This window comes from Cucumis melo, chromosome 5 (genome assembly GCF_025177605.1).
Source record: "Cucumis melo cultivar AY chromosome 5, USDA_Cmelo_AY_1.0, whole genome shotgun sequence".
NCBI lineage: Eukaryota > Viridiplantae > Streptophyta > Magnoliopsida > Cucurbitales > Cucurbitaceae > Cucumis > Cucumis melo.
Window position 1 is genome coordinate 154,677 of NC_066861.1, and position 25,942 is coordinate 180,618.

At 36.8% G+C, this 25,942-nt stretch overlaps 3 protein-coding genes across 6 annotated transcripts; all 3 read left to right on the forward strand.

The window, feature by feature from the left end:
• Positions 1-2,727: 2,727 nt before the first annotated feature.
• LOC103491638 (uncharacterized) lies at positions 2,728-19,389 on the forward strand. Of its 2 annotated transcripts, XM_017045280.2 has the most exons (10): positions 3,504-3,608; positions 3,699-4,135; positions 4,371-4,625; positions 4,796-4,872; positions 5,026-5,160; positions 7,948-8,002; positions 8,138-8,225; positions 18,334-18,432; positions 18,597-18,806; positions 19,011-19,389. In XM_017045280.2, the coding sequence occupies exons 2-9, from the start codon at positions 4,095-4,097 to the stop codon at positions 18,729-18,731; spliced, it is 885 nt and encodes a 294-aa protein (XP_016900769.1). In that variant the 5' UTR covers positions 3,504-3,608; positions 3,699-4,094; the 3' UTR covers positions 18,732-18,806; positions 19,011-19,389. The 2 variants fall into 2 exon arrangements, with proteins under 2 accessions (XP_008449897.1, XP_016900769.1); XM_008451675.3 differs by lacking the exons at positions 3,504-3,608; positions 3,699-4,135 and adding an exon at positions 2,728-3,216.
• Positions 8,232-18,081, forward strand: LOC127149469 (uncharacterized). Of its 2 annotated transcripts, none has more exons than XM_051084992.1 (2): positions 8,232-8,511; positions 11,404-18,081. In XM_051084992.1, the coding sequence occupies exon 2, from the start codon at positions 12,737-12,739 to the stop codon at positions 15,701-15,703; it is 2,967 nt and encodes a 988-aa protein (XP_050940949.1). In that variant the 5' UTR covers positions 8,232-8,511; positions 11,404-12,736; the 3' UTR covers positions 15,704-18,081. The 2 variants fall into 2 exon arrangements, 1 of the variants encoding a protein (XP_050940949.1); XR_007821091.1 differs by lacking the exon at positions 8,232-8,511 and having other exon boundaries at positions 8,518-17,305; positions 17,466-18,081.
• Positions 19,390-21,796: 2,407 nt separating the features above from the next.
• On the forward strand, positions 21,797-24,331 carry LOC103491637 (mediator of RNA polymerase II transcription subunit 21). 2 transcript variants are annotated; one of them, XM_008451673.3, is made up of 4 exons: positions 21,797-22,364; positions 23,703-23,780; positions 23,854-23,905; positions 24,112-24,331. In XM_008451673.3, the coding sequence occupies exons 1-4, from the start codon at positions 22,155-22,157 to the stop codon at positions 24,186-24,188; spliced, it is 417 nt and encodes a 138-aa protein (XP_008449895.1). In that variant the 5' UTR covers positions 21,797-22,154; the 3' UTR covers positions 24,189-24,331. The 2 variants fall into 2 exon arrangements, 1 of the variants encoding a protein (XP_008449895.1); XR_007821092.1 differs by having other exon boundaries at positions 21,818-22,364; positions 23,854-24,019.
• Positions 24,332-25,942: the final 1,611 nt, after the last annotated feature.

Sequence of the window (25,942 nt, forward strand, 5' to 3'; positions counted from 1 at the left end):
AATCTAAATGAACAAATTTAAACGTATACCAAACAAAAAAAATACCTAAATGGACCTGCTTTTTCCGTTTTTCTATTCAAAAAAAAAATAAAACAGGCTATATATTTTTCGTTTTTCTATTCAAAAAAAAATACCTAAATGGACATGCTTTTTCCGTTATATTTTTTAAAAGACCCCTGTATATTATAAAACCCAAAACTATTTACAATCTATATAAAAAAAAAAACAAAAGAAATAAAACAGGCTCGTGATTGTTTTTTCATTAATTACAGGGTTGTCTGACCAGTTTTGAATTTTCGCAGGACAATTTTTGAATTCCTTTGCACCTTCTCTTCATCATTGGTGGCATTCTCCTCTATCTTTGGCGGCGACATTAGGTATCATGTCCTCTTTCTTTTTCTTTTTTCATTACATGGTTGTATCAATATCGCAATAAATATAGACCACTATCACTATCTATCCCATCTAGATTCAAAGAATCGTGTACGAATATCTAAACGATCGTTCAGATTTGGTACAATATCGTATATCGAGATTAATTGTGACAGAGGTATTTTTAGTATTTCATGTTGTGGACTCGTAAGATTTTTCTTTGTTCTATTCAAAAAAAAAAACCCTACAAAAAATAGATAATGCAACAAAATTTATTTTAGTTTTTTCACACCCTCGTTTTTAAATTTCATTAAAAGAGCTATATCATACAAAGTTAGCTTACATGTTTAGGATGAGGTCGAGGCTAAACATAATTATGCGTTATTGTGTTTGAATGTTAAATAATTTATTGATAACATGTTTTGAGTAAACGTTTTCAAACCATTACTTTCTAACTCGGTTTAATGAGGCTATCTATATGTGCACATATGAAGGTAGGGTAAGCCATGCGTTGAGTATGTGTCCGTCTAGGCCAATACCTTTTATGTGAGATGTGCCACCCCATAGTATTTGCAGGTTGAATGTGTGAGTTTACACACAGATTCAAGTTGGCAGCTGATGAAGGGCTGATGAATGAGTATTTTAAGCACCTGAATGCTTGAGTGTTGTCCACTTAAGTGTTAGTTGTGTGAGTTTGTCCACACCAGTTAGTTGGGAGTGTCGAATTTGTTTCATCATTCAACTATGTTCGTTTAGAAGTTTGAACAAGTTTAAGCTAATGAGGTTTTGGCATTTCATGCCTAGATGAGAGCTCATCAACAAATGTGTGCCTCAAAGAAAAGAAGTGATTTTGAAACTTGGTTTCTATTCGTTATAAAATGTTTTCCTAAAATTCACCACTCACTGAGAGCACATGAGCTTATGTTTTTCCCCTCAAGATACAAAAGAGTTATGGCATGCCACATAGTTGTTATTGCCCTTGCCACGTAACGTATTTAGTCTTATTGCATTACATTGCCTACACGTTAACTTAGTTAACTAGTTGTAATGTTAAAGCATGCATCGTAGAATGCTTGTTAATGAATAAAAATGAGTTTGTCGTCATGTTGTGTTATCACATAGTGTAGTTAAGACACATGATAAATATATCATATGAACTTATAGCAAGCCTCAAGAAGTTTAAGTTTCATTTAAGCATAAGATGTCACCCAACTCAGGATGTTGACATTTCTCTCACTTAAGTCACATCTCTTCTTAGGGTTGTGAGGACAACTTTTGGGAGAAGGCATGACACATTCATCGTCCTCACATCCTCTTTTAAGTATCGAGGTGTTATCTGTGAGGGGGCGTGACATCTTACATATGCCTACATGATTACTAACATTAGCATAGGTGATACCTTACATCTCCCCTTGTACTTTTTGGGTTGTAATTTTGTTTTAGTCACATCTTTGTCGATATAACTTTGTTTTTGCCAAATGACTACTCGTTTTTATATGTTTTTTCACATTCTTTTCAACTATGCACGTAAATTGAATTGAAACTTAAATAACCTCTAATCTTATTAGTCCAAAAGTAAATGTTATCTATGCTTAAATATATTAATTACTTTTTAGTATCTTGCTAAATTTGTCTGCATAGAGAAACACAAATAAAATATATACTAACGAGTGATCATTTAACTAAAACGGAGTTGTACCAAAAAATATATATCAAAAACAAAATTATTGTATGTATAGAAAAGGTGGCTTGCCACTTAAATAATATAGTGCGGTTGCTTTGCCCTTTTGTCTTTGTCATATTTTTTGTTGATACAATCTAGATTTAACTAAATGAACACTCATTTCTATAACTTTAGCAACATTCTAAAAAACAATGAATGTAAATGAAATTATAACATTTAAACTTAGATTAAATTTGTTTTTGGAGTTATAAAGTAAAAAATTGATTTAAATTTGATTGAACATACATAACCAAGAAAAATGTAAATAATTGGAAAATAATTATTATAAGTGGTAACAACGAAGCTCTTATCTACCAAACTCAATCAAGTGGGGTGACAAAGGTCCCTACGGGAGGAGAAGGAAAGATCTCAATAGTGACGAACCCGTGAGAAAGCCATTAAAAGTGATGCCGAGAAAAATACTCCATGCAATGTACCAAACGTTTTATTTTGTTAGTTTCACTAAAATATGGGAATAGTTTTTTTAATAATGTAAAAAATAGAGTAGAAAGCAAAAATATTAACAGTAATTTGGACGAAGTCATCTAGAGACATCCAAATTTGCTTTGAAAGCAAATCTTGTAGCACTTACACGACTTTGCTGGATATTAAAAATATTAAATATTAAATATCATTCCAAAAATGTTGGATTATCCATCCGATACGGCTTACTTCCCACCAAACAAAGTCGGAGGAGATTCCTTCTTCTTCCACTAGCAGAAATGGCTTTGCCTCCAAATCCCCTGTGAGTAACGTGAGCTGAAATTGGGGCATTTCACGATGTCTTTAGCTCCACCCACCTCCCTTTATCTCTACTCTTCCCACTCTCATCCCCTCCCTAAATCCCATTTATCTTCCTTTACTCAACGTTCCCATCCCAACCTCTTTCCCGTACGCTTTCTCTTTCATCTTAGTTTCTCCACCTCTTTTTCAACCCTTCATTCCTTCAAATCCTCAGCTTTCAAAATCGACATTGGACTAGGAGATTCCCATGATGCTGGCCAACCTCGTGAGCAGTATCAAGTGGAGCAGGAGCAGCCTCATGGTTTGAAATTTGCACCTGGAGCTTCTGCCCACAAGACTCGACTTTTCAACGTTGGGGATAAAGTTATCACTACCAGGTTTTTTTTCCTTTGCCCTTCCACTTATTCTGTTCTTATTCTTTACCTACTCCCCCTTTCCTTTTTCAATTCAAACTCTGCTTCCTTAATCTTGCTCACCATGCAAGGGTAATTAAGGAATTAACGGCAAATCTTGGCTAAATTCACGTTAATCATTTTTTAGTTTCTTATTTGAATTTTAATTCCTTTTTAGTTTCATTTTGGGATTTCATTTTCTATAAACTGGAGTCCTCCCTCTGTACCTTTAGAACTTTGATTCATATTAAGTTTTGAAAGTCGATAATTGGATAATTCTCTCCGTTGGGTCCTTTAGGCTACATCAGTTCTCCAACAACAATTGACCTCTCTGTTAATTTCTCACGCTCAGCAATTTGAATTGTGAAATAGAAACGGTAGGATGTGGCACGCTTCCTTGCTTCATACTAGTTACTCCCTCTAAATACTTGCATCATCTTTACAACTTTTCAGAATGGTGGATGCAGGGTCAGTGGTAACATTTGCTTTAAAGATCAGTTTTGGATCTTTCCTTAGTAGTCTAAAATTCGGCTATACCAGATGGCACCTGGATGAGCATCGAGATAACACGACCACCATCTTATACTGGTCAACAGTAACGAACTTGGTTTCATTTAATGCAACCTATGGTTACTATGTAGAAAAATACTACTGAAACTAAAAGCTTGTTCTTCCTGATACTCCTTCACTTGCGAGCTTGGAGTTGCTCCCGAACTCAACAGGCTTAAGAGCTTACGGGCTGATTGGGGAGAGGAGTTGGGTGGGGTGGAGTTGTGTGGCCGAAGGAGCTATTAACACATTGTAGATCACCTGATTCATTAGCATCAATTTCATGATTTATTAACTCCTTACATTGTGGATCTATGACTAAACAACTTTACTCATCATTCCCTCGTGGGTTATGGTAAATTTAGTGAGCAATTTATATTCTTGGCTCTCTAGACTATTGGATATTTATTGAGACAACTGCTAGAGGGAAGGAAATAGTCATATTGTTGTTTTGCCTAGTTTTTCTTAAAGAAAGTAAAAAAGAAAAAGAAAAAGAAAAGATATAGGCTCCCTGATTACTACATCTTTCCAGAAAATATGACTTAACTCATGCTTAGTTTTCATTCGTGCTCATCATCTCTTTTCTTCAGGCCTAATTTTCATTTCTCCAACCACATTTCTGGAATATGTCAGTTCCCGTTTCATGCTAGTTCAATTGTTCCCCACGTAAAAAATTCCATGCCACGCCTCTGCTGTCAAGCCTCGCTTCGGGCTTCTACTTCTTTTCCTGAAAATCGTGTGGCTGAAGAGAGGAGTTCTATTTCAGTATCTTCCATTGAGACGATACCAAAGATTGACAAGAGCGGCAAATTTTGTAGTCCGAGAGCTGCTAGAGAGCTTGCTTTGTAAGATCCACTACTTCCTTTTCACCTTTTCTTTCTATAACATATGAATATCTCCTATCTACCTTTTACCTATTCCAAAAGTTGGCTTACTCACCAAGATATGCACTAAGAATTTGTTTAATTTCTAGACTAGTGATAAATTCTAATTCTACTAGATTATTCAATCACAGGTCAATTGTTTATGCAGCTTGTTTAGAAGGCTCTGATCCCGTTCGGCTCTTCGAGAAAAGGTTAAATTCCCGACGAGGTAATCTATGGTAGAGACATGATATATGGTTTTTTGTTACCCCATATACTATTTGGTGTGTGTGTGTTTTAATGTAAAAAAGATCACATTGGGGAAATAGATGTCACTCAAATATAAAATCCTGCTTGCTTTTTTTTTGTTTGTACAATTTAGAATCAGGATATGAATTTGACAAGACATCGTTGATGGAATATAATCATATGAGCTTTGGAGGTCCGCCAGTTACCGTGGAAACAATTGAAGAAGCAGATGAGCTTTTACGCAAGGATGAAAGGGATTCTACAATTGGTAAACGATTATTTGACCTTCATATATAATACACACACACACACACACACACATATTATTTCTGCTTCTTAATTCGCCCATTACTTTATATTAAAAACATAATTGACTAGAAGAGACAACTGTTCATTGAAAAGACGAGAAGTGTAAAAGAGAGACTAATGCTCAATAGATGCAAACTCTCTCAAAGGAGTAAAAAGGAAAAAGAAAAGCAGAAAAATGTAAAGATTCCACAAACCATAACAAATGATTGATTTACTTAAAAACTTAACAAAGAACTAATAGATTAACATCAAGCATCGGTATGAACATTGAGTTGCCGATAGAAGTTGGAGTAGATCTCCGAATACTACAAGTGTTGCTGAAAAAATTACAATCTTCAGTTTGGGCTTATTTGACAAAGAAGCTTCTTCTTCTGAGTGTGAACCAATTCTTTGTCAAGATGAGATGTCCATGTTATATCAATACTGTATTAGGTTCCATAAGAAAGCTCTATATCATGTGAAGAAAAAGTTAAAGTTTGAGAAGGGCCATCATCAACTTGATTCTGCATATTGACTTCCACCTTGATTCTTCTTGAAACGGGGTGTTAAGGACCTGTTTTCTGGGACATCGTTTGTCAGTAGTGATCTTCATGAAACTTGGCCTTTTTCTTTTTAGACGTGCTCCATGATTTTGTCTCCTTGTTGCCTTTGTATTGGGGTTTATTGATGTAGCCTAAGCAACCTCAAGGAGTAATTCTATAAGAACCAAGATTGTTAATCTTTTTATTAGAATAGATAATGTGCTTAGGAAGATAAAACTCTTATAGTTTTATTACAAGTGGTGGGTAAAAATGAAATTAACCTAGAATATTAACTAATTACCCAATTAACCCCTATTCTTCTTACATCATTCTACCCTTTCAAAAAGAAAACTTGTTCTCGAGTTTTAAAAAGAAAAAAGTTGTGAAGCAAATAAATAATGAAATAAACTTGTTCAACAAAGTATGAACCAACCAACCTCCTATGTTGTAAACAAGAATATTATGTTCAAATAGATAAAGTTGAGACAAAAAATCCAATATTTCCACCAAAAGAGGAACCTCTCCATCGGTCGTAAAGCCAAAACAGATTTTTTCCTTCATGCTCATTCAGAACCACATTCAATGGACCAATCACTAAAAACCATATTCCAAAGAGAATCGTTCAAGAATCACGTCTTCTCTATCATTTGCTTCAAGTTCTTCAACGGTTCAATGATCCATTTCCACTGCAATCAATGTGTTGTTGTTCTTGTTCGATTTTTGCTCGGTGTTCGATCCTTTTTTCCAATCTTCTTCGTTGGATTTTTCTTCACTTGAGACTATTTTCAAATTCTTGTTTTTCTTCAATTTTATTGTCCAGATTTTCTATTTGAAATTTTTCCAATCGTGATTCCTTTATTTTTTCTTCTGTATATGAAACCAATTTGTTCTTGAACTCTTGCTAATGGATTGATAGTTGATCGACATGTGAGTCATTTTCCTTGATGAACGTTGGATTTCTTTTGTTATATTTTTTTTATTTCCTCCAATCTACGGCCCAAGGGATCAAAGTAGTCATTTTGTAGGGCGATTGAATATGTTTCAATCTCGTGGTGAGTATAGGACTCATCCATTGATTTTCTTGAATCAACCTTTCTTGATCGTGTTCCATAACCAAAGAGTAATTTTGAGTCTTGAACGTTCTTCTAGGGTTGCAAAAATCAATTGATTCTTTAATTCATTTAACTCCCAAATTTTATGTTGATTTCTTAAAAAATGGGGTTGATCGAATCATTGGGCTGTTTGTCAATATTTCCGTCTTCGTATTCCATCCCAAGTTTCCTTAGAAATATCATCAGAGTCACTAGAATTACTAGAAGCAAATTTCCTTTGTGGAAAGATAGGTTCTTTGAGAAGATCGAATATAGGTAAAATTAGCAAGTTGAAATTCTTCTTCGGAATCACTTGAGTCAAAATTCCAGCACTGTTTTTGGAAGTAAAATTGATTTTCTTGCCTATTCAAACTGCTGTATTTTTCTTGGACATCTTTGATTGGTAATAGTCATTTCTTGCTAAATTTTGAAAAAGATCTGGTTTCTTCTTTCTTTCTTGAAATTTAAGGGTTCCCCCAAATTAGATGTGTGTTGTTCGACAACAAGCACAACTCATGAAGCTCCCTCTTGTGATTGGCATCGCCAAAATTTTCTTGATCTTCCATCGGTGGCAGTCAACGTTGGCCCAAGTGGCCGCTCTGACAGTAAAGTGATGTAGCCTAAGTAATCTTAAGGAGTAATTATCCAAGAACCAAGATTGTAAATCTTTTTATTAGAATGAATAATGCGTTTCATACAAGAGGGGAAGACTCCTATTTATAGAGTTTATTACAAGTGGTGGGTAGAAAAGGAATTAACCTAGATTATTAACTAATTACCCTATTAACTCCTATTCTTCTTACATTAGGGGCCCTCTGTTTTTTGTTTTAATCCAGCACATTTGGTTGTACTTCTTTTCATTTCGTCTACTTCTTTTTCAGTTGTAATCTTTCCCTCTCTTTTGGGCTTCTTTTTTATTCTTTTCATTTCGTCTACTTCTTTGGATTATTTCATTAATCAATAAATTGTTTTTTTATTTAAAAAAATGCAACCGAATCCAGAATTAGGAACTAAGGGTATTTTAAGTTTTCCCATGTTTTTACTATAGTTGTAAATGCAGTATTGTCTAGCCTCAAAGTCCTATTTTATTGCGGTTGGTATTAAAGTTTTGTTTTCTGCATGACCGTATCTCAGAGGCAGAAATCCTCGCAGCCCCACCAAAGATGGTCTACAGCAAACTGATCTTACGGTAAACTTGGTTTATACTCCCTTACCTTTGGCAGAGGGTGATAAGATGAAAATTTTGTATGAATTTCACCTATTTTATCAATATTATTCACTTTAAGAATGAAATAAGGCAAGCCATTTTCTTCATGGTTTGCAGGTTTACACGAAAACTTTTGGTTGCAGTTGTGGACGGATGGGACAATCGTGCGCTTAAAATTGAAAAAGTCATTCCTCCAACTTGGAAGGTCGTGTAAAAAGCTTGTTTTTGTTTACTATTTTATTTTCTGATTTTCTCTTCTTTACGTTGTTATCATTGGTTAGAATACTCCTCCTGAATCGATCTTTGCCTCATAATCATAGCGCATGTGTGCTTTTTACAAGACTTATAGAAATTTGAAAAGCTTTATATGACGGTGACAAGGATGGAACCACAAACATATGTGCAATATTTTTCAACCACGGATATTGTTGGATCTCTCACGTGAGTGTTGGAAAATCTGTGCTCTTCTTATTGAAGGTTTGAGCTTAGTGGTAAATGTCCTTGGACTCAACAAATAGTTAATAGTTTTAAAATTTGTTGGATCTCCTTTCCAGAATTTTATATCTTACAAGTTCTTGACAATAAATTACATGATCGTCCAAGTTAGTTTAATCCCAGAAAATATCTATTGAAGTTTTTTTGGGGGATAAAACAAAAACTTCAGCCTTGAGAACATAAGTTTCGTCAATAGTCATCTAGATATGCTACGAGGTTAAGCTCTATATATAAATCATAAATGTATAGTCATTCTATCAAATATTTTCTTCTTGTCTGTTTAATTCATATGCTCTTAACAGGTATGAACCGAAATTTGAGTAATGTTATCTTTTGTTAATTTGTTTTTGTTTGAATTCAACGATTGCAGGGTGGGAGATTGAACTATCTAACCTTTAAAATTGTAATGGATGCTTCTTTCTCTTTCTAAGAGACATAAGAGAATACATTCTGCACATGGTATCAGAGTGGAAATAGCATTGGAAAAAATCCTAGTTTTCTTATAAACTAAAAAACCCTAGTTTGTGCCATACGGCCACCACTATCAACCTTCGTCCTCGCTGCCAATCCTTCACAGCTCGTCGGCCACCACATCTCCGTTTGAAATCCCCGATCTCCTCCGTCACTCGGGTTTAGCTGTTTTTCCTCTTTTTTCTTTTTTCCGCGGGTTCTAGTCGGCCAGTCTTGAGCCACCACCGTTGCCAGATTTCTCCTCTCTTTTCTTTCTAGAACTTCTATTTTTTCCTCTTGGGCCTGTATTTCTTCAGTAATATGGTAGACAAGTCCACTACCACTAAAGTCTTAAACAGCCGCACCTTAGCCAACAGTCCCACTACTTAAAGCACTATCAATTAGCTTAATGGGGATAACTTTCCTCGTTGGCCCCAAAGTGTTTGGATGTATATTCGTGGATGAGGGAAGATTGGTTACATTACTAGATAAAATACCACCCCTTTAAGCCACCTGATCCTTCATTTGCCTGGTGGGACGCTGAAAACTCCGTTGTTATGACCTGGCAAGTAAATTCCATGGTTGAAGACATTAGTTATAACTATATGTGCCTACACAACCAAGGAATTATTTGACTGTGTTACTCAAATGTATTCTGATTTGGGCAACCAATCACAAGTATTTAAGTTGAATCTTAAATTAAGTGATGTAAGATAAGGAGACAACTCCATTATCCAATACTGTTAGATGCTATATTAAATTTATTCTTACCCACTAGCTTAAGCTTTTGGGTCAATCGGTGATTCAAGATGATATCAGAGGAGGTTGGTTCACTTGAGTTCAAACTCCTGCAATGTTAGTTCCTCCTCAATTAATATCCACCTTATCTTTTGTTTTCTTCATTTTCAATAATATTCATTTTCACTTGTTGGATATTTCTCATATCTCAAGTGAGGGGGAGTGTTCAATATTATATTAAATTTACCATTACCCACTAGCTTAAGCTTTTGGGTCAATCGATGATTTAAGAAATATTTTCACTTCCTAAAAAGGATTTGGCTAGACCTTGATCTCTTTGATACATATGAATGGAAGTTTATAGAAGACCAAAAGCATTATAGGAAATTTGTAGATGACGCATTTGCAAATTCCTTTCTGCCCTCAATGTTGAGTTTGATAAGGTTAGAGGTAGGATACTTGGGAAAACGACTCTTCCATTAATCAAAGATCTTTTTTTTCTTGTAAGTTCGTTGGGAAGAAAGTCGAATGTTATAATTGGCAAAAAAAACATGTTGATTCAGTTAGAGAGTTTTGCATTGGTGACTGCAAGTTCTGCTTTGAAGGCATCTCTAACTAGACACGTGAAAAATATCGTCTTGTGTGGTTATTACAATAAATCTTGACATACGTGTGAAACTTGTTGGAAACTTCATGGAAAATTTGCAAACTGGAAAAGTTCTAAGGAGAAGATTTCTCATCAACATGCCTCTAATGCTACTGTCTAGGACTCCAACCCTTTTAATAAAGAACAAATTGATCAAATCCTGAAGTTATTGAAGACTAATTCATCATTTGGTAATCCTAGTGTTTCCTTGGCACAATTAGCGAATTGTTCTCAAGCCCTCTCTTGTCGTATATCCTTTCCGTGGATTATAGATTCCAGAGCATCGGGTCATATGACTAGTCGCTCTTTCCTTTTCGAATCATGCTCTCTTGTATATTGCAGTAAAAAAAATTTGCATTGTCGATGGTAGTTTTATATCTATTGCAGGAAAAGGAACTACTTATTTGACAACAAAACTCTGTCCTTCATGTTCCAAAATTAACATGCATTCTGTTATCTGTTAGTAAAATCTCTAAGGATGCTAATTGTTGTGTTGCCTTTTGTAAATCTCATTGTACTTTCTAAATTTAGGACTCGGGTAGATGATTCGATGTGCTATGATGATTGGTAGTCTATATTACTTTGATGAAGTTTCAGTTAGTTATAAAATAGCTTGGGAATTGGGTAGTGTTTGCTCTTTTGTTAAAGAAACTATAATGCTTTGGCATCGTAGGTTGGGTCATCCAAATTTCTTTTACTTGAAGTATTGTTTCCAAATTTATTTAAAGATTTTGATTGTTCAATTTTTTTAAAGTGAAAGTTGCATTTCTGCTAAACATCATCGACCCAAACCTTACGAGGGTTCCTCACCTTTTTACTTCATTCACACTGATGTGTGGGGTCCATCTAAAGTGTTGGCTTACAGTGTTAAGCGTTGGTTTGTTACCTTGATCACACTTGATTTTATCTTTTAACAAAGAAAAAATGAAGGTAGAAGAGGTTTTTGTTTGGTTTTACAATATGATTGAGGCCCAGTCTCAAACTATAATCCGCATTCTTCACTTTGATAATAGTACTGAATATTTTAACGAACAATTAACTTATTTTTTGCAAGATAAGGGTACATCAAGCTACATGTTGAGATACTTCTTAGCAAAATGACGTTGAGCGAAAAAGACATTTACTTGAAGTTGCTCGGGCCCTTATGCTTTCTATGCATGTACCAAAATATTTGTGGGGTGATGCAGTCCTTATTGCTGCATACCTCATAAATCAAATGGTAACCAAGGTTTTGAATTTTAAAACTCCTCTGAGTCACTTCAAAAAGTTTTTTTTTTCTTTTTCTCTAAATTTTGGCTGTTTTCTGACTTACAAATAAAAGTATTCGAGTGTATTGTTTATGTTCGTACTCTTTACCCTATACTAACTAAACTTGATCCTCTAGCTGTAAAATGCATTTTTATATGCTATGTCTCTCATAAGAAAGCTTTCAAATATTTTGACCCTTTGACCAAAAAGTTTTTGGAGCATGGACTTTCTTTAAGCCCAAATTGTCTTTAAAGGGAGACATCTAACCTCGAAGATAATTTATGGGATACTTCACCTACCCCAAACATCATTGGTCTTGAAATTATGAGTTATAATCCTTTGATGCAAAGTGTGGAAAGTTCTTCTTCGGGGGGAGAAACACTACAAAAACCTGAACTTCAGATTTATACTAGAAAAAACTTGCCTCAAAGTAATCGAGAATAGGTGGTTGATCATCATAGGACCAAATGATCATGCAAATCCCAGTAATATACATTCTCCTCATAATTCTCCCAGTACTTTTTCTCATAATTTTCCTAGTTCTCCTCATAAGTCCTTACCCGATGTCTCTATTCTTGACATTCCAATTGCCCATAGGAAAATTTCCCGTCAAGGTGCCAGATGTCAGGGGCATAATTGTCCAACGTATTAGTTACCGTTGGTCATATGCCCGAATACCCCCAAATCACTTTATCTTTATGTCTTGAAAGTAGTTTAGGTTAATTCTTTCGTTTAGGTGTCGCCGAGTCATAGTGTGACATTTCGGCTTTTTCATATGCAAGCCTGCCAAGGCCAAAATTCTCAATATGTACTATAGGGGGTACATGAACAGTCCGACCCCCGCCCAAGCCTTGTAGCACTCTTTGCATGCTGAGTTATTTTCCTTGCAATTGACAGTCTTCAATGCTTTCTTTATGACGTTTTCAATTATTTACTTTCTCTCTCCCGTTTTATAAAAACATTTTTCCAAGAACGGGGAGGGAGGCTACGTCATACCGCGAGTTTGTCCGCGGATTCCGATTATCGAACGGCTGACTTGCTGATTGAGCTAAGCAAGTGCCGCACAATCGTGTTGAGAAGTTACGATTGTGACAAGTGGTATCAGAGCCAAATTGGCTAATTGACGATTACACCGAAGCATGTCGTCGTCGAATCCATCGGGCAAGGCCCAGAGAGACCGACTAGTAGAGATAGAGGAGCAGATGCTCTACCTAGTCGAAGTTCCCGACTCCATCCGCTACTTGGAGTCTCGTGTCGACGAAATTTCTGAGAAAGCTAACATGATCGATGCGGTAGCTGGCCGTGTCGAAGGGTTGCCAATAAAAGAGTTGTTGGCAAGGGTTGACGCCCTAGAAGAAAACACCAACGCCAGAAGAACTATTAACTACGAGCGTGGGGAGAGTTCTTCAGGTTTTGCTGCCCACATGGAAGAACGCGTCAGTGAGCTTGATAACACTCAGAAGACACTCTTAGAGATGATAAACGCCATGTCGGAGGATTTTAAAGTCACCCTCGATGTCGTTAGAAATGAAATCGCGGACGTGAACGCAAGGCTGAGTCTCACGATGCGAGCAATGGCTAACCAAGCTCCAGCTGGAGGAGCAATTTCGGTTAGCAAAGTAAAAGTCCCAGAACCAAAGCCCTTCTGTGGGGCAAGAGATGCTAAGGCCCTGGAGAACTACATTTTCGACCTTGAACAGTACTTCAAGGCTACAAACACTGTCGCCGAAGAAGCCAAAGTGACGTTGGCAACGATGCATCTGTCTGAAGATGCAAAGTTGTGGTGGAGGTCCCGATACGTAGACATACAGGAAGGACGTTGCACTGTAGATACGTGGGATGCCCTGAAGAGAGAACTCCGCTCGCAATTTTTCCCCGAGAATGTGGAAATCCTGGCTCGGCGAAAATTGCGCGATCTAAGACACACTGGCGAGATTCGGGAGTACGTGAAGCAGTTCGCAGGGTTAATGCTAGACATCCGGGATATGTCAGAGAAAGACAAAGTTTTCTACTTTGTCGAAGGGCTGAAGCCGTGGGCGAGGGCCAAGTTGTATGAACAAAGGGTCCAAGACCTCACGTCAGCATATGCAGCAGCCGAACGGTTGTTCGACCTGACAAGTGACTCTCAAGATGCGAGGCGTAATCAAAGTTTCTCACCAAGAAGGAATAGGGATAGTCGCCCGAGCTCTCCCAAAGCTGTCGGGGGAGACAGACGTTCTGGTAAGGACCGCAAACCTTACCAGCCAACCACCGAAAATACATGGCGGAGGCCGAATGATCGAAGCCCAACCAAGCGTCCCCTCAGTTGTTTCATATGTCAGGGGCCCCATTTGGCAAGGGAATGCCCGAACAAAGTCGACTTCCATGCGTTTCAGGCCTCACTAATTGCGGATTCAGACGATAAGTCAAATCGTGCTGAGGACGAAGCGGACCTGGTAGATGGAGGCGAGAAGACTCGGATTGGGGCCATAAAGTACATGTCGTCTCTCCAGAAAAAGTCAGGGGAGAGACACGTACCAACAAAAGGGGGCCTAATGTATGTTGACACCTGGATCAACCAAAAACAGACTAAGAGCACAATGGTTGATTCTGGTGCAACCCACAACTTTATTACAGAGGCAGAAGCCAGGCGTCTAGGGCTCCGTTGGGAGAGGGATTCAGGAAAGATGAAAGCCGTGAATTCCATTGCCCTACCTATCGTCGGATTGGTGAAGCGAACGACGATAAAGTTGGGAGGATGGAGAGGCCCCGTAGACTTTGTGGTTGTAAAGATGGACGACTTTGATGTAGTGCTGGGAATGGAGTTCCTCCTTGAACATCAAGTCATTCCAATGCCGTCAGCCAAATGTCTAGCGATTACTGGATCCTTCCCTACGGTAGTGCAAGCAGATATTCGGCAGCCTAACGGGTTCAGAATGATATCGGCCATGCAACTAGACGAGAGTCGCGCCCAAGAGGAACCACTGTCTGTGGAGATCCTGCTTGGGGCGTTGGAAAAGCCGGGGGAGACAGTCCCCAAGGACACTCTGTGTGTCCCAGAGAAGTGCCATGGTGTGATGCCAAGTAGATGGCCCAAGTCCTCGTTGATGCGGAGGAGAACCGACCATGGGGTAGAGTCGCCATCAGAGGCAAACGCGCATGCGAAAAATGCTTATCGCATGGCGCCATCGAAGTTAACCAAACTTCGGAAACCGTCAGAGATGTTGTCGAATACAGGGTGTAGTATACCCGTACAAGCTCCGTATGGAGCCCGCGTCCTTTCCCTGAAGAAGGAGGACAGAAGCCCACAACAGTGTGTTGATGGCCGCCCACGTGGAGTGAAGCATCTCCCAAAGTCAAACGACCGACCGAGGCAATGTCGAGTAAGAACAATGAAGGCAAAGGGACTCGAGAAAAATTGTGTCACTAGGCATGAAGCATACGAGTCCCCCGTGGTGCCGTTGGGTCTTACTGATGCCAAGGGAGGAAAGTGTTATTCTGCGCAGGGCCAGGTGAGCGTGCTGAGTCATGTGGGAGAGTGCCACCAGGGTGGGTCGTCGAGAGGAGAAGACACTCAGTGGAGCGAGAACCTCGAGTGTCAGGTCGCCTTCAATGGTTCAAAGCAAGCCATGATCGAGGGGCCAAGTCTTGGGGTCGTCGGGGCGACCGAGACTCCTGAAGTCGAAGCCGAGCAACTCAGTTGTGTGCTCGCAGAACAGCTGCATCATTGTGTTGATGGCAGACAAGAGAATTGGGTTCAACTGCTGAAGGTAACCCAATTCGGTTATAGTGCTCAGACCGACTCGCTGATCAAGAAAAGTCCGTTTGAGATTGAAAATAAGAGGCATTCTGCATTGCCGCTCATCGCTGATGGCCCTTGTCTAGGGAACCGCCCTCAAGTCCACCGAGTTGGAGAAGAATGTGAACAGATGGCCAACATCGCTCAAGTGTGCCTAGAAGAAGCTTCAAGGCCGACGGAGGAGAGGGGAGATCAAAAGCGATGCCCCCTCGAGTTAGAGGGGATGACCAAGCTTCCAAGTGACGGTGCAACGACGCCGTACGATTGCCTGTCAACCTGGACCTGGAGGAAGACAGAGAAGTCGAGGAAGGCCTTGCTGACAGAGTAAGGACCTGTAGAAGGCCCACGAGGGAGATACATAAATTCCTGGTGAAGCGGAAGAAGCCCTCGTGGAGGTAACCAGTGGAAGACCGTCGAAGATTTTGAAGCGTGGATGCAGAAGACCGAAGAGCTCCAGCTTCGCCAGTTGACGAGGACGTCAACCGTTTGAGTGGGGGAGAATGTCAGGGGCATAATTGTCCAACGTATTAGTTACCGTTGGTCATATGCCCGAATACCCCCAAATCACTTTATCTTTATGTCTTGAAAGTAGTTTAGGTTAATTCTTTCGTTTAGGTGTCGCCGAGTCATAGTGTGACATTTCGGCTTTTTCATATGCAAGCCTGCCAAGGCCAAAATTCTCAATATGTACTATAGGGGGTACATGAACAGTCCGACCCCCGCCCAAGCCTTGTAGCACTCTTTGCATGCTGAGTTATTTTCCTTGCAATTGACAGTCTTCAATGCTTTCTTTATGACGTTTTCAATTATTTACTTTCTCTCTCCCGTTTTATAAAAACATTTTTCCAAGAACGGGGAGGGAGGCTACGTCATACCGCGAGTTTGTCCGCGGATTCCGATTATCGAACGACTGACTTGCTGATTGAGCTAAGCAAGTGCCGCACAATCGTGTTGAGAAGTTACGATTGTGACACCAGACATCCCATTGCAAACTATCTTTCTTATCACAAATTCTGCTTCGCATCCAAAATAAACAACCTATTTATTCCGAGGAATATACAGAAGGCCCTAAATGATTTGAATTGGAAAGTGGCAGTAATGGAAGAGATGAATGTGCTTGAAACAAAACTGCACATGGGGCATAGTTGAACTACCTAAAAACAAGAAATCAGTTGGATGTAAGCGAGTGTTTGCTGTAAAATGTAAAGCTGATGGCAGTATTGAGAGGTATGAGGTCAGATTGGTTGCTAAGAAATTTACTCAGACCTAAGAGTTGATTATCAAGAAATATTTGCTTCAGTTGCTATATGTTGCAGTTGATTTTGGTTGGCCACTTTATCAACTAGATGTTAAGAATGCCTTTCTCAATGGGGATCTTGAAAAAGAGGTATTTAATAGATTTGCTACCTGGTTTTGAGGCAGATCTCGGAATTAACAAAGTGTGCAAGTTGAAGAAATCATTATATGAGTTTCCTAGAGTTTAAAAAGCAGTCACAAGCTATGGATCTAGTCAAAATCAAGTTGATCATACTATGCTCTATAAACATAGAGGAAATGTCTAGGTTATTGTTTTGATAGTTTACGTTCATGATATCATTTTTACAGGCAATGATGAGACATGACTGACTTTCTTGAAGAAGTTAGCTGATGATTTCCAAATCAAAAACCTAGGAACTATAAAATATTTCCTAGACATGGAGTTTGCTAGGTTTAGAGGTGGCATTCTTGTCAACCAAAGGAAATATATTCTTGATCTATTGAAAGAAATAGGTTTACTTTGCTGTAGGGTGGTTGAAACTCTTATCGAGCAGAACTTGAGATTGGAAGCTGCTGTTGAAAAAGAAATAAAAGAAAAAGAGAAGTATCAAATATGGGGATACTTACATATCTCGATCACACACATACTGACATCACTTTTGCAGTTTGTATGGTAAGTTAGTTCATGCATGCTCCTGGACCAACTCACTTTGATGTTCATAGAATTCTAAGATATATGTCTAAGATATATGAAAAGTACTCTAGAAAAAGGCATATTGTTTAAAAAACATGACCACTAAATATCGAAGTGTACACTGATACTGATTGGGCAGGTAGTACAGTTGATAAAAGAGCCACTTCTGGTTATTCCTCCTTTGTGGGAGGAAGTCTAGTTACTTGATGAAGTAAAAAACAGAGTGTGGTTGCAAGAACTAGTGCAGAAGCAGAATTTAAGGTTGATACCCATGGTATTTGTGAGGGCTTATGGATAAGAAGATTATTGGAAGAATTGAGATTCTCCTAGACAATGCCTATGTGCATTTATTGTGATAACAAGGCAACAATTTTCATTGCCCACAATGCAGTCCTTCATGATAGGACGAAACATATTGAAGTTGACAGACACTTCATGAAGGAGAAGATCGTTCAAGGAATAATATGCATCCCTTATCTTTCAAGAATAGAACAAATCGTAGATGTGTTGACTAAAGGTCTTCCAAAATAGCTATTCAACAACTTAATTGAAAAGTTGGCTATGGATGATATCTTCAAACCTGCTTGAGGGGGAGTGTTGATTATTTTCTTTATTGTTAATATTTTCATTGTATTAAATTTACGTTTGTGTATTTTTTTTCCTTTTTTGTATTTTCTTACTTAGTATTGGGTATTTTTCTATTTAATAAAACCCTTTCTTTCTAAGAGAAATAAGAGAAAATACATTCTGCAAAACATGTTTTGTTATTCTATTCGATAAATCATTCCAGCTTCAGACAAGAGAAATAAGAGAAAAACATTCTGCAAAACATGTTTTGTTATTCTATTCGATAAATCATTCCAGCTTCAGACAAAGCAGTTGAACGAATACAAAGCAAAGAGCATGCACTTGGACTTGAACTTCTTGAATTTGCAAATTTTTTAGAATGTGTAAGATTTGTAATAGTTAAGGAGATTAAATATCTCATGTACTCGTATATATTTCAGAACAAGCCAGCAGGAAGGATTCTGGAGCTTTGTATTCTCCACCTGGCGATGTCTGAAATAACGGTTATTGGAACAAGGCATCAGATTGTAATTAATGAGGTAAAAATGTCTTGAGATGTTTTACTTGAAGGTCAAAACTAACATCTCTGAAGTCTGTTTGGTATATGTTTGAGAAGGTTGTCTCCGTTTCAAAAGAAAATCCCTTTTCTAACCTCAATTCTTTTTCTGTTAAAAAAATATATCATTCTTGGTTATTGATGAAGGCCGTTGATCTTGCAAAACGGTTCTGTGATGGAGCAGCACCTCGTATTATTAATGGGTGCCTTAGGACCTTTGTAAAGGACATCAAAGAGACCGATTCAACGCCTGCTCGAGAGAAGCAAGAAGTCCGTGCATGACCCTGAACTTTTGGGGTGCCTCAGAGCCTTTGTAAGGATTTTGAAGAATTTGACTCAACTCATGCTGTGGCGCAGGTAAAAATTTCTGAAATCTGAACTTTTTGGTAGTTTGTTAACGTTGTGAGTGATTTTGAAACATGGATGTGGTCACTCAATCAATTTAATATTCAATTTTATACTTTTAAATACAATTTTATATTGTTAAAATTTATTTTGAATGACTAAAAATACATTTCAAAGTAATTCTAAAAATATAAAAAGCAATTTTCATTATTTCAGAATCACTTTCAAACATGCTCGAAGCTTGTTACTGTCGACAGCAGCCAAAGTGAAGTGATTTGAAGAATCTCTCGTACTTGCCGCAATTCACAGTTAGAATTTCTCTCCCGTTCTCCATGTAGCTGTGAATTTCTGTTATATCTAATTATCCATAGAGTTGAGTAATGAGGTGCATCGGTGTGAGAGAATGAATTGTCAGATTTACCCAGTACTGGGAGACATGTTATCATATGCACAATATTATCAGTGTAGCAAGTTTTGAGGAAGGCGTGATGTGTCGTGGTCGTGTTTGTCCTGTGTCCCCATGGCAGCATACCTTTGGCAACCTCTTTTTTGTCATGTTTTCATTATGTGTATTTTACTTTGCCTTTTTTTTTTCTCTTTCTTTCTGGTATGTGTGTGTGATTCCTCGCTACTTTGCATGTGCTAAATATGGCTCAAAACGTATTATGGGGGTAAGGTTTGTTGGCAATCCTTGCTATTCTGAGTTGTGTGCTAAGAAAGTTGTCTTTGTTTATCTCATATGTTTTCCGAAACCTTTTTTCCATTCCGTTTTCTGAAACAGTTTTCTCGCAATCAAGGTTGCGAGAAAAGGTAGTTAGACTAACGATGAATCAGATGTTAAGTTGGCTTGCTTGTTTGAAGTGCAAAAACAAGAATTGTGCAGGGTGCATAATCTTATAGTTTCAATTTATAGAGGAAGATTATTTATTTATTTATTTTTCTAATTTAAATCTTACCCTGCTGCATCCTCATAAAGTTACAAAATAGTTAGAAAAGACCAAAATAGATTGATTACCATGCTGCATACTGCATCCTCATAAGATCACTTTTTTAGAATAATTCGACAATTGTTCTAAAAAAATGAAGAACTAAAATCAGTATACAACATAAATATAAGAAACAGAATGAGTCATATGTTGTTGGAGTTGGTTGTCTATAAATTGTCGTCAGCGTTGCTATCAGAGGCGGTGGTCTCTAAAATTGGGCTCGAAAGTTGAAAATATTGGAGGAGAGTTGATTATTTTAACCATTGAATTGTAAATATTGTTATAGCAAATCAATGGTCAAAATGAACACTTATCCAGATTATCTTATTGTAAATATTGTTATAGCAAATCAATGGTCAAAATGAACACTTATCCAGATTATCTTATTAGCATGTCCCAAATACTGGTTGAGCTATTGCAGTTGTTCTATTCATTTCGAATTATTCAACTCATTTCGAATTATTGACTCAAATACTCTAAGAGGGGATAGAGTTCTTTCCACCGAAAATGTAATTAAAGAAATGCCATTTATTTTATTTAAGGAGGTCATTCATGCATAATACTTTCAATAGTAATCAACTTTTACTTAAAGAATTTAGTAAAATGTATCCATTGTCAATTTCACATTCAATTATATCAAGTTTTGCACAAGTATCGCAAAATTTACCATATATTCGACTTTTACTATTTCATCAAGAATAATATGTGACGAAAATATTTCTCATCTACTTTTTAAATTTTAAGATTTTTCCTTTTGTTTATGTCGTATTTGGGTTTTCACCAAAATGAAACACAAATATGTAAATTTAGATTGGGTCTCGCGCTATCACGCTATTGTTCTCTTGCTTCTCTCACTTTCGATCTCTCACTTTCACTCTCGGTTTCTCACTTTTGATTTCCTCCCACTCTTGTTCTCTCCCACTCATCCAATGTTCACCCTTCTCAATCTTCTCTTGCTCTTTTGTCTTTGTAACGCTCATCCACAAATCCGACCCTTCGAGAGCTCTTTTGCTTTACGACATCCCCATACATCAAATGGTTCGATCTCACTATGACAACTCGACAACACATTCAACTGCATCGATCCATTATGGTCAATAATATCTCTACAACTAAAAAAAAAAAAGATGGAGAATATCAAGGGAGGACATGAACTTGGGTTTGTGATTGAGGTTTGACATTTGAAGCTAAGCACATGTTTGTGCACTAGGAATAAAATTCTTGAGATTAAGAAACCAAACCCATATGGTGTATGGAATATGATTTTTTTTTATTGAATATCATAGGTTTTAGAAAAAAATTCACTTCAACCCGTTATCAATGATCATTATATTGATGATAGTTGGCAACAAAACTTGGTCAACTTCATGATCAACCATTGATGATCAATCCTAATCGACCAACGGTCAAGAAGATCGATCATCTTGTCGGCTCCGATTCATCTTGATTGTTGGCTCAAGATCGTCTTTACCATCGATTATCAATCGTCATGACCGTCGATGATCGATCATCTTGATCGTTGGTGATCTATAATTTTGGACGTTACTATCGTCGAGTGAACATTTTGATCGTCGACAACCAATCATTAATGATTGATCGTCGTGTCTATTAACAAACATAGACCTTGCTTATACATGTGATAAAATCATCATCATTTTATCACACCATAGACTCTATCTCATATCAGATATCGAACCTGCGCACCAAACACTCTCCAAAAGTCTAAAAAAAGTGGATCAAGATTTGTTCGAGTGATTTTCTTTCTTTCTTTCTTTCTTTTCTTTTTCCTGCTGCTTCTTCTATACAATCATGTCCTAAAAAATCACACAACTATTAGTTTTATCAAATTGTTACGAGACTACATTTTATTGAACATATGAATATTTTCAAGGTAAAAATTGCGTCTGTATACACGTGTTAGGTAAATGTGGGATATAAAGATTTAAAAAAAAAAGATTCAATTTTGTTTGCAAGGTCAACTTGCATAAATTTTGTTTAGTGGAACAATCATTGGAATAGAAAATGTGAAACACCAATTTTAGAAAAAAGAAATTTTGGAAGCAGCTGAAAGATGACAATAACTATTCAGCATCCACTTGTGACTGATGTTCTAAAACTAAAATATTAGGAAGGTATAAGGAAAAGGACAGAAAAGAAGGAACCCTAATTCATCTGCTTCTTCTCCGTCTCACGTTCAACCGCCCAGCCCCTTCCTTGCCTCTCCGGTAGTATCTCGATGACAGTCCTTTGAGATTAGCGGCGGATCGTACTCTCACTCACTCAGTTTCTGGAAGTGATTTGCTGATTAAACGGAGCAATATGTGTATTATTTGCGGAATCATCTTCTGAATTCTTCCTAGGGATAAGGTTGAAGATGGACATAATTTCCCAATTGCAGGAACAAGTTAACACAATTGCTGCTTTAGCTTTCAACACATTTGGGACATTGCAGAGAGACGCTCCTCCAGTTCGTTTATCCCCTAATTACCCCGAACCACCGTCTCAGGAGCCTACAGAGGATAGTGCAACCATCGCAGAGCAGCCCAAGCTTATGAGTGCCGCTTTGGTGAAAGCTGCCAAGCAGGTGCGAATCGTTTATTCTTTACCTTAATACTTCGGGGTGGAAAATATGAATGTGTGATGCATGTTGATGTACCTCTTGTTAATAACTTTTTCACGCATTGAAACCTCAAGAAACATATTTGCATTTTCCATTTGGGGAAATTCAGTATCCTAGATTAACCTTACATGCATTCTCTCTACTGGGTAAGTAGCCGAGAATGCAGTATCTACTTGAATCACCCTTGTGCTGAGGTTGGAAGAGAGAAAAAAAATCAAGGCAGCAGATTTCCTGCTACTTGTTTGAGATGAGTACATATTCTAATGCTATGATATATGATACAATCCACAAATTTGGTATCAAAAACTTCAGTCTATTTTTGCCATCCAACATCAAATACTACTTAGGTAGGTATGGCTACTCGGTCGGCAATAAAACAAACTACTATGGTTCTTTTTCTTAGTTATCCTTTTCTTTTTAATTGCTTGTTATGTACATTTGGGCCCACTTTAAGGTGTTCTTTAAGTGTTGATATTTTGGAATCTGATACCCAAACCCTGTATTTGAGCAATTTTGCTGAGCGAGTTTTGATTTTCACAAGTTTTCATCGTCGAACTTAGCAATGCATTAAGGTTTGTTCTTTTCAATAATTAGCAATGCATTAAGGTTTGTTCTTTCCAATAATCTTTCAAGGATTATATAGAGTTTATAAAATGCACTGATTCTGTCCACGTTAAGTTTGAAAATCCCAGTGCGATAGTATTAAGTAATAGGAACATACAAATTTTTCCAATTCTGTTGGACTTTTAATGTCTTCTAGATGTGATTCTACAACGAGTTAGATTTGTTCTATACATTCTCTCATTTTCTGTCTTTTTTACGTTTACCTCTTGATTGGTATGTTATTTTATTAGCTTTTTAAGGAGTTGCAAGGAGTCAACTGAGGAATTCTCCTCCCTCCACTTTTTTCTTTGGGAGAAAAGGTTGTTTTCGTAGTAGGTTGAAGTATGTGCTACTTTGTGGGGTTTGGGGTGCGAGAAATGATTGGATCTTCGAGGGAGAAATAATCGAATCTTGGATCTTGAAGATTCATTTTTCAGAATTAATCGCTGAGTCATATTTCACTTGATTGGAGCCCTTCCCCTTCTTATAGTTAGCTACACTTTTTGTGAACACCATTCTGTATGTTCATGTATTATTTCACCTTGTTTTTCAACAAAAGTCTAGTTGTACGTCAATAACAAAATTTATCAGCATTTTGAACGAAAGAAAGGGATGGGATCTTGCTTCATTTATTTGCAATTATTCAATTGAACGTGTGTACTTCTTAAAAGAAATTATTGTCAATATTTTCTAGCACAGTTTGATGCACTGGTTGCAGCATTGCCTCTATCTGATGGAGGTGAAGAAGAGCAATTGAAAAGGATTGCAGAACTACAGGTATGAATTCTCATATTCTGATGTTGATATAAGATCAAGAGTTGTGTTGTTTACTTCTCAGTATGTATTTCAGGCTGAGAACGATGTTGTAGGTCAAGAACTTCAAAAGCAGCTACAAGCAGCAGGTGTTACCTCCGTCTTCTTGTTAATCTTTATATTTTCAAGCAGCAGTTGACTGATGTTTGGCTGGCGACTTACATCAGTTGAAATAACTCTATTTAATAATTTTAGCCCTAAATGTAAATTTCTCATGTTCACTTCATTCTATTGAACATACGGATATTTTGCCCCATCTACACAACTAACAATCTTTACCGAAACTGTGTTGCAGAGCAAGAATTAGTACAAGTTCAGGAGCTGTTCAGCCAAGTAGCAGATAATTGCTTGAACTTAAAGAAAGCAGATTGAAAGAGTGGGGGAACTTTCCTATGCTACCAATGTATGGAAACTTTCCGCCTTCATTTCTGCCACATGACTCTTTGTTTTTATATTACATATATGTAGAAATATACGTGATTCTACAGTTTATGGAAGAAAAATAATTTTGTCCATTGTATTAATTTTTTTACTGACATTGATATTTTCATCGATATTTCTAAGTTTTCAAATGACTTTGATATCATCACGAGGAGCGAATGGATATTTTCATTATATTGTAAACAACTAGGAAAAAAAGGCTAAATTATAAAAAATGTTCCTTTACATGTCGGGTGAGAAAACTTCTAAACTCTCAAAATTAGCTTCGAACTTTCTAGAATACCCTTATTGTTAGTTTAGATGGAAATTGTTTTTGAAAAGTTAAAAAGTTAAAAAAATAATCTTGAACTTGGAAAAGAGTCAAAAGACTATTCTCACACAGTATATTAACCAAAACTGTTAATATCTAGTTAAAAAAATAACTCTACATTTAAAATGTCATTGACAATATCTGTTTGGAAATATGATTGCATTGTTGTTAGGGAACTTACAAAAATGTTGATTTTGCAAGATACTTTTTTTGTCCTTGGTTACTTTTTTTATTTCTCCTGTGGACATCCTTTATCCAATGCGTAATTGAGTTAGGGTTGCGCATTGTGAATATTTAAAGGGCACTTAGTCCTTTAGTTAGGGTTTGTCGTTTTGTTTATCTTAAAAGCAACATTTTTATTATCTTGTTTTAGCTGTTTCACTTGTGTTAGAAGAAGGAAACCCTCTATGTGTTGGACACATACTCCATTCTTCTAACTATTGTGCATTGTGATTAATTGATTATGAGAGGGAGACCCACAAACTAGAGAGGAGTTCAAGTTCTTTAAAGAGGAAGTTTTTGTCTTGGGGGAGCCTGATATCATCTTCATTAAAAAATAATAACAAATAAAGAAATTTGGAGGTGAAATTAGTATCTAGATTTAAAAAAAAAAAAAAACTACTCTCAACAGTTTATGGATATTCTTGAAACAAAACTTTTAACGTTTCTATCTAAAACTAATGGTAAGAATATTTTTGAACCATTTTGAAAGTTTAAGGGTATTTTTGAACTTGTGAAAAGTTTATGAATATTTTCTTACACAAAATGCAAAGTTGAGGGGTATTTTGTTTTGTTTCTTTATAATTTTACCCAAATAAAACTAAACAACAAATTGTCACTAATGTAAATATAACTATAATTAAAGGATTTTTCTTTTCATATATAGCCACATATCTTTAATTTGTTTTAAAATTATAAAATGTTTGTTTACTAATTTAAATTTAACTTAAATTTTATTTTAAATCATTCCTTTTTTTTATATAATTTATCTAGGGTCTTTTAAAAAATATAAAAAAGCAACAAAGTATTTACATTGTATAGAAGTTTAGATTTGACTAATTTGTTACACGATCGTTTAGATTTGACAGACGATTTTTTTTTCAAAATTTGGTATAAACAATTTTTTTTAATATTCTTTATACTAGTTTTGGTTACCTTAATTTAAATGTTTAACCAATTTTTCCAAGATTCTTATACACCAGATTTGGTTACCTAATCTAAACAAAGAAAAGAAGAAACGTAAAAAAGAAAAGAAGAAAGACGATACAATGCATGCAATGAATGGAAAAAAAGGAAAAAGAAGAAAGAGGAAGAAAGACATGGACTCATGATAGAAAGAAAAAGAAGAGTACAAACGAAGACGAGTAGTATGGTG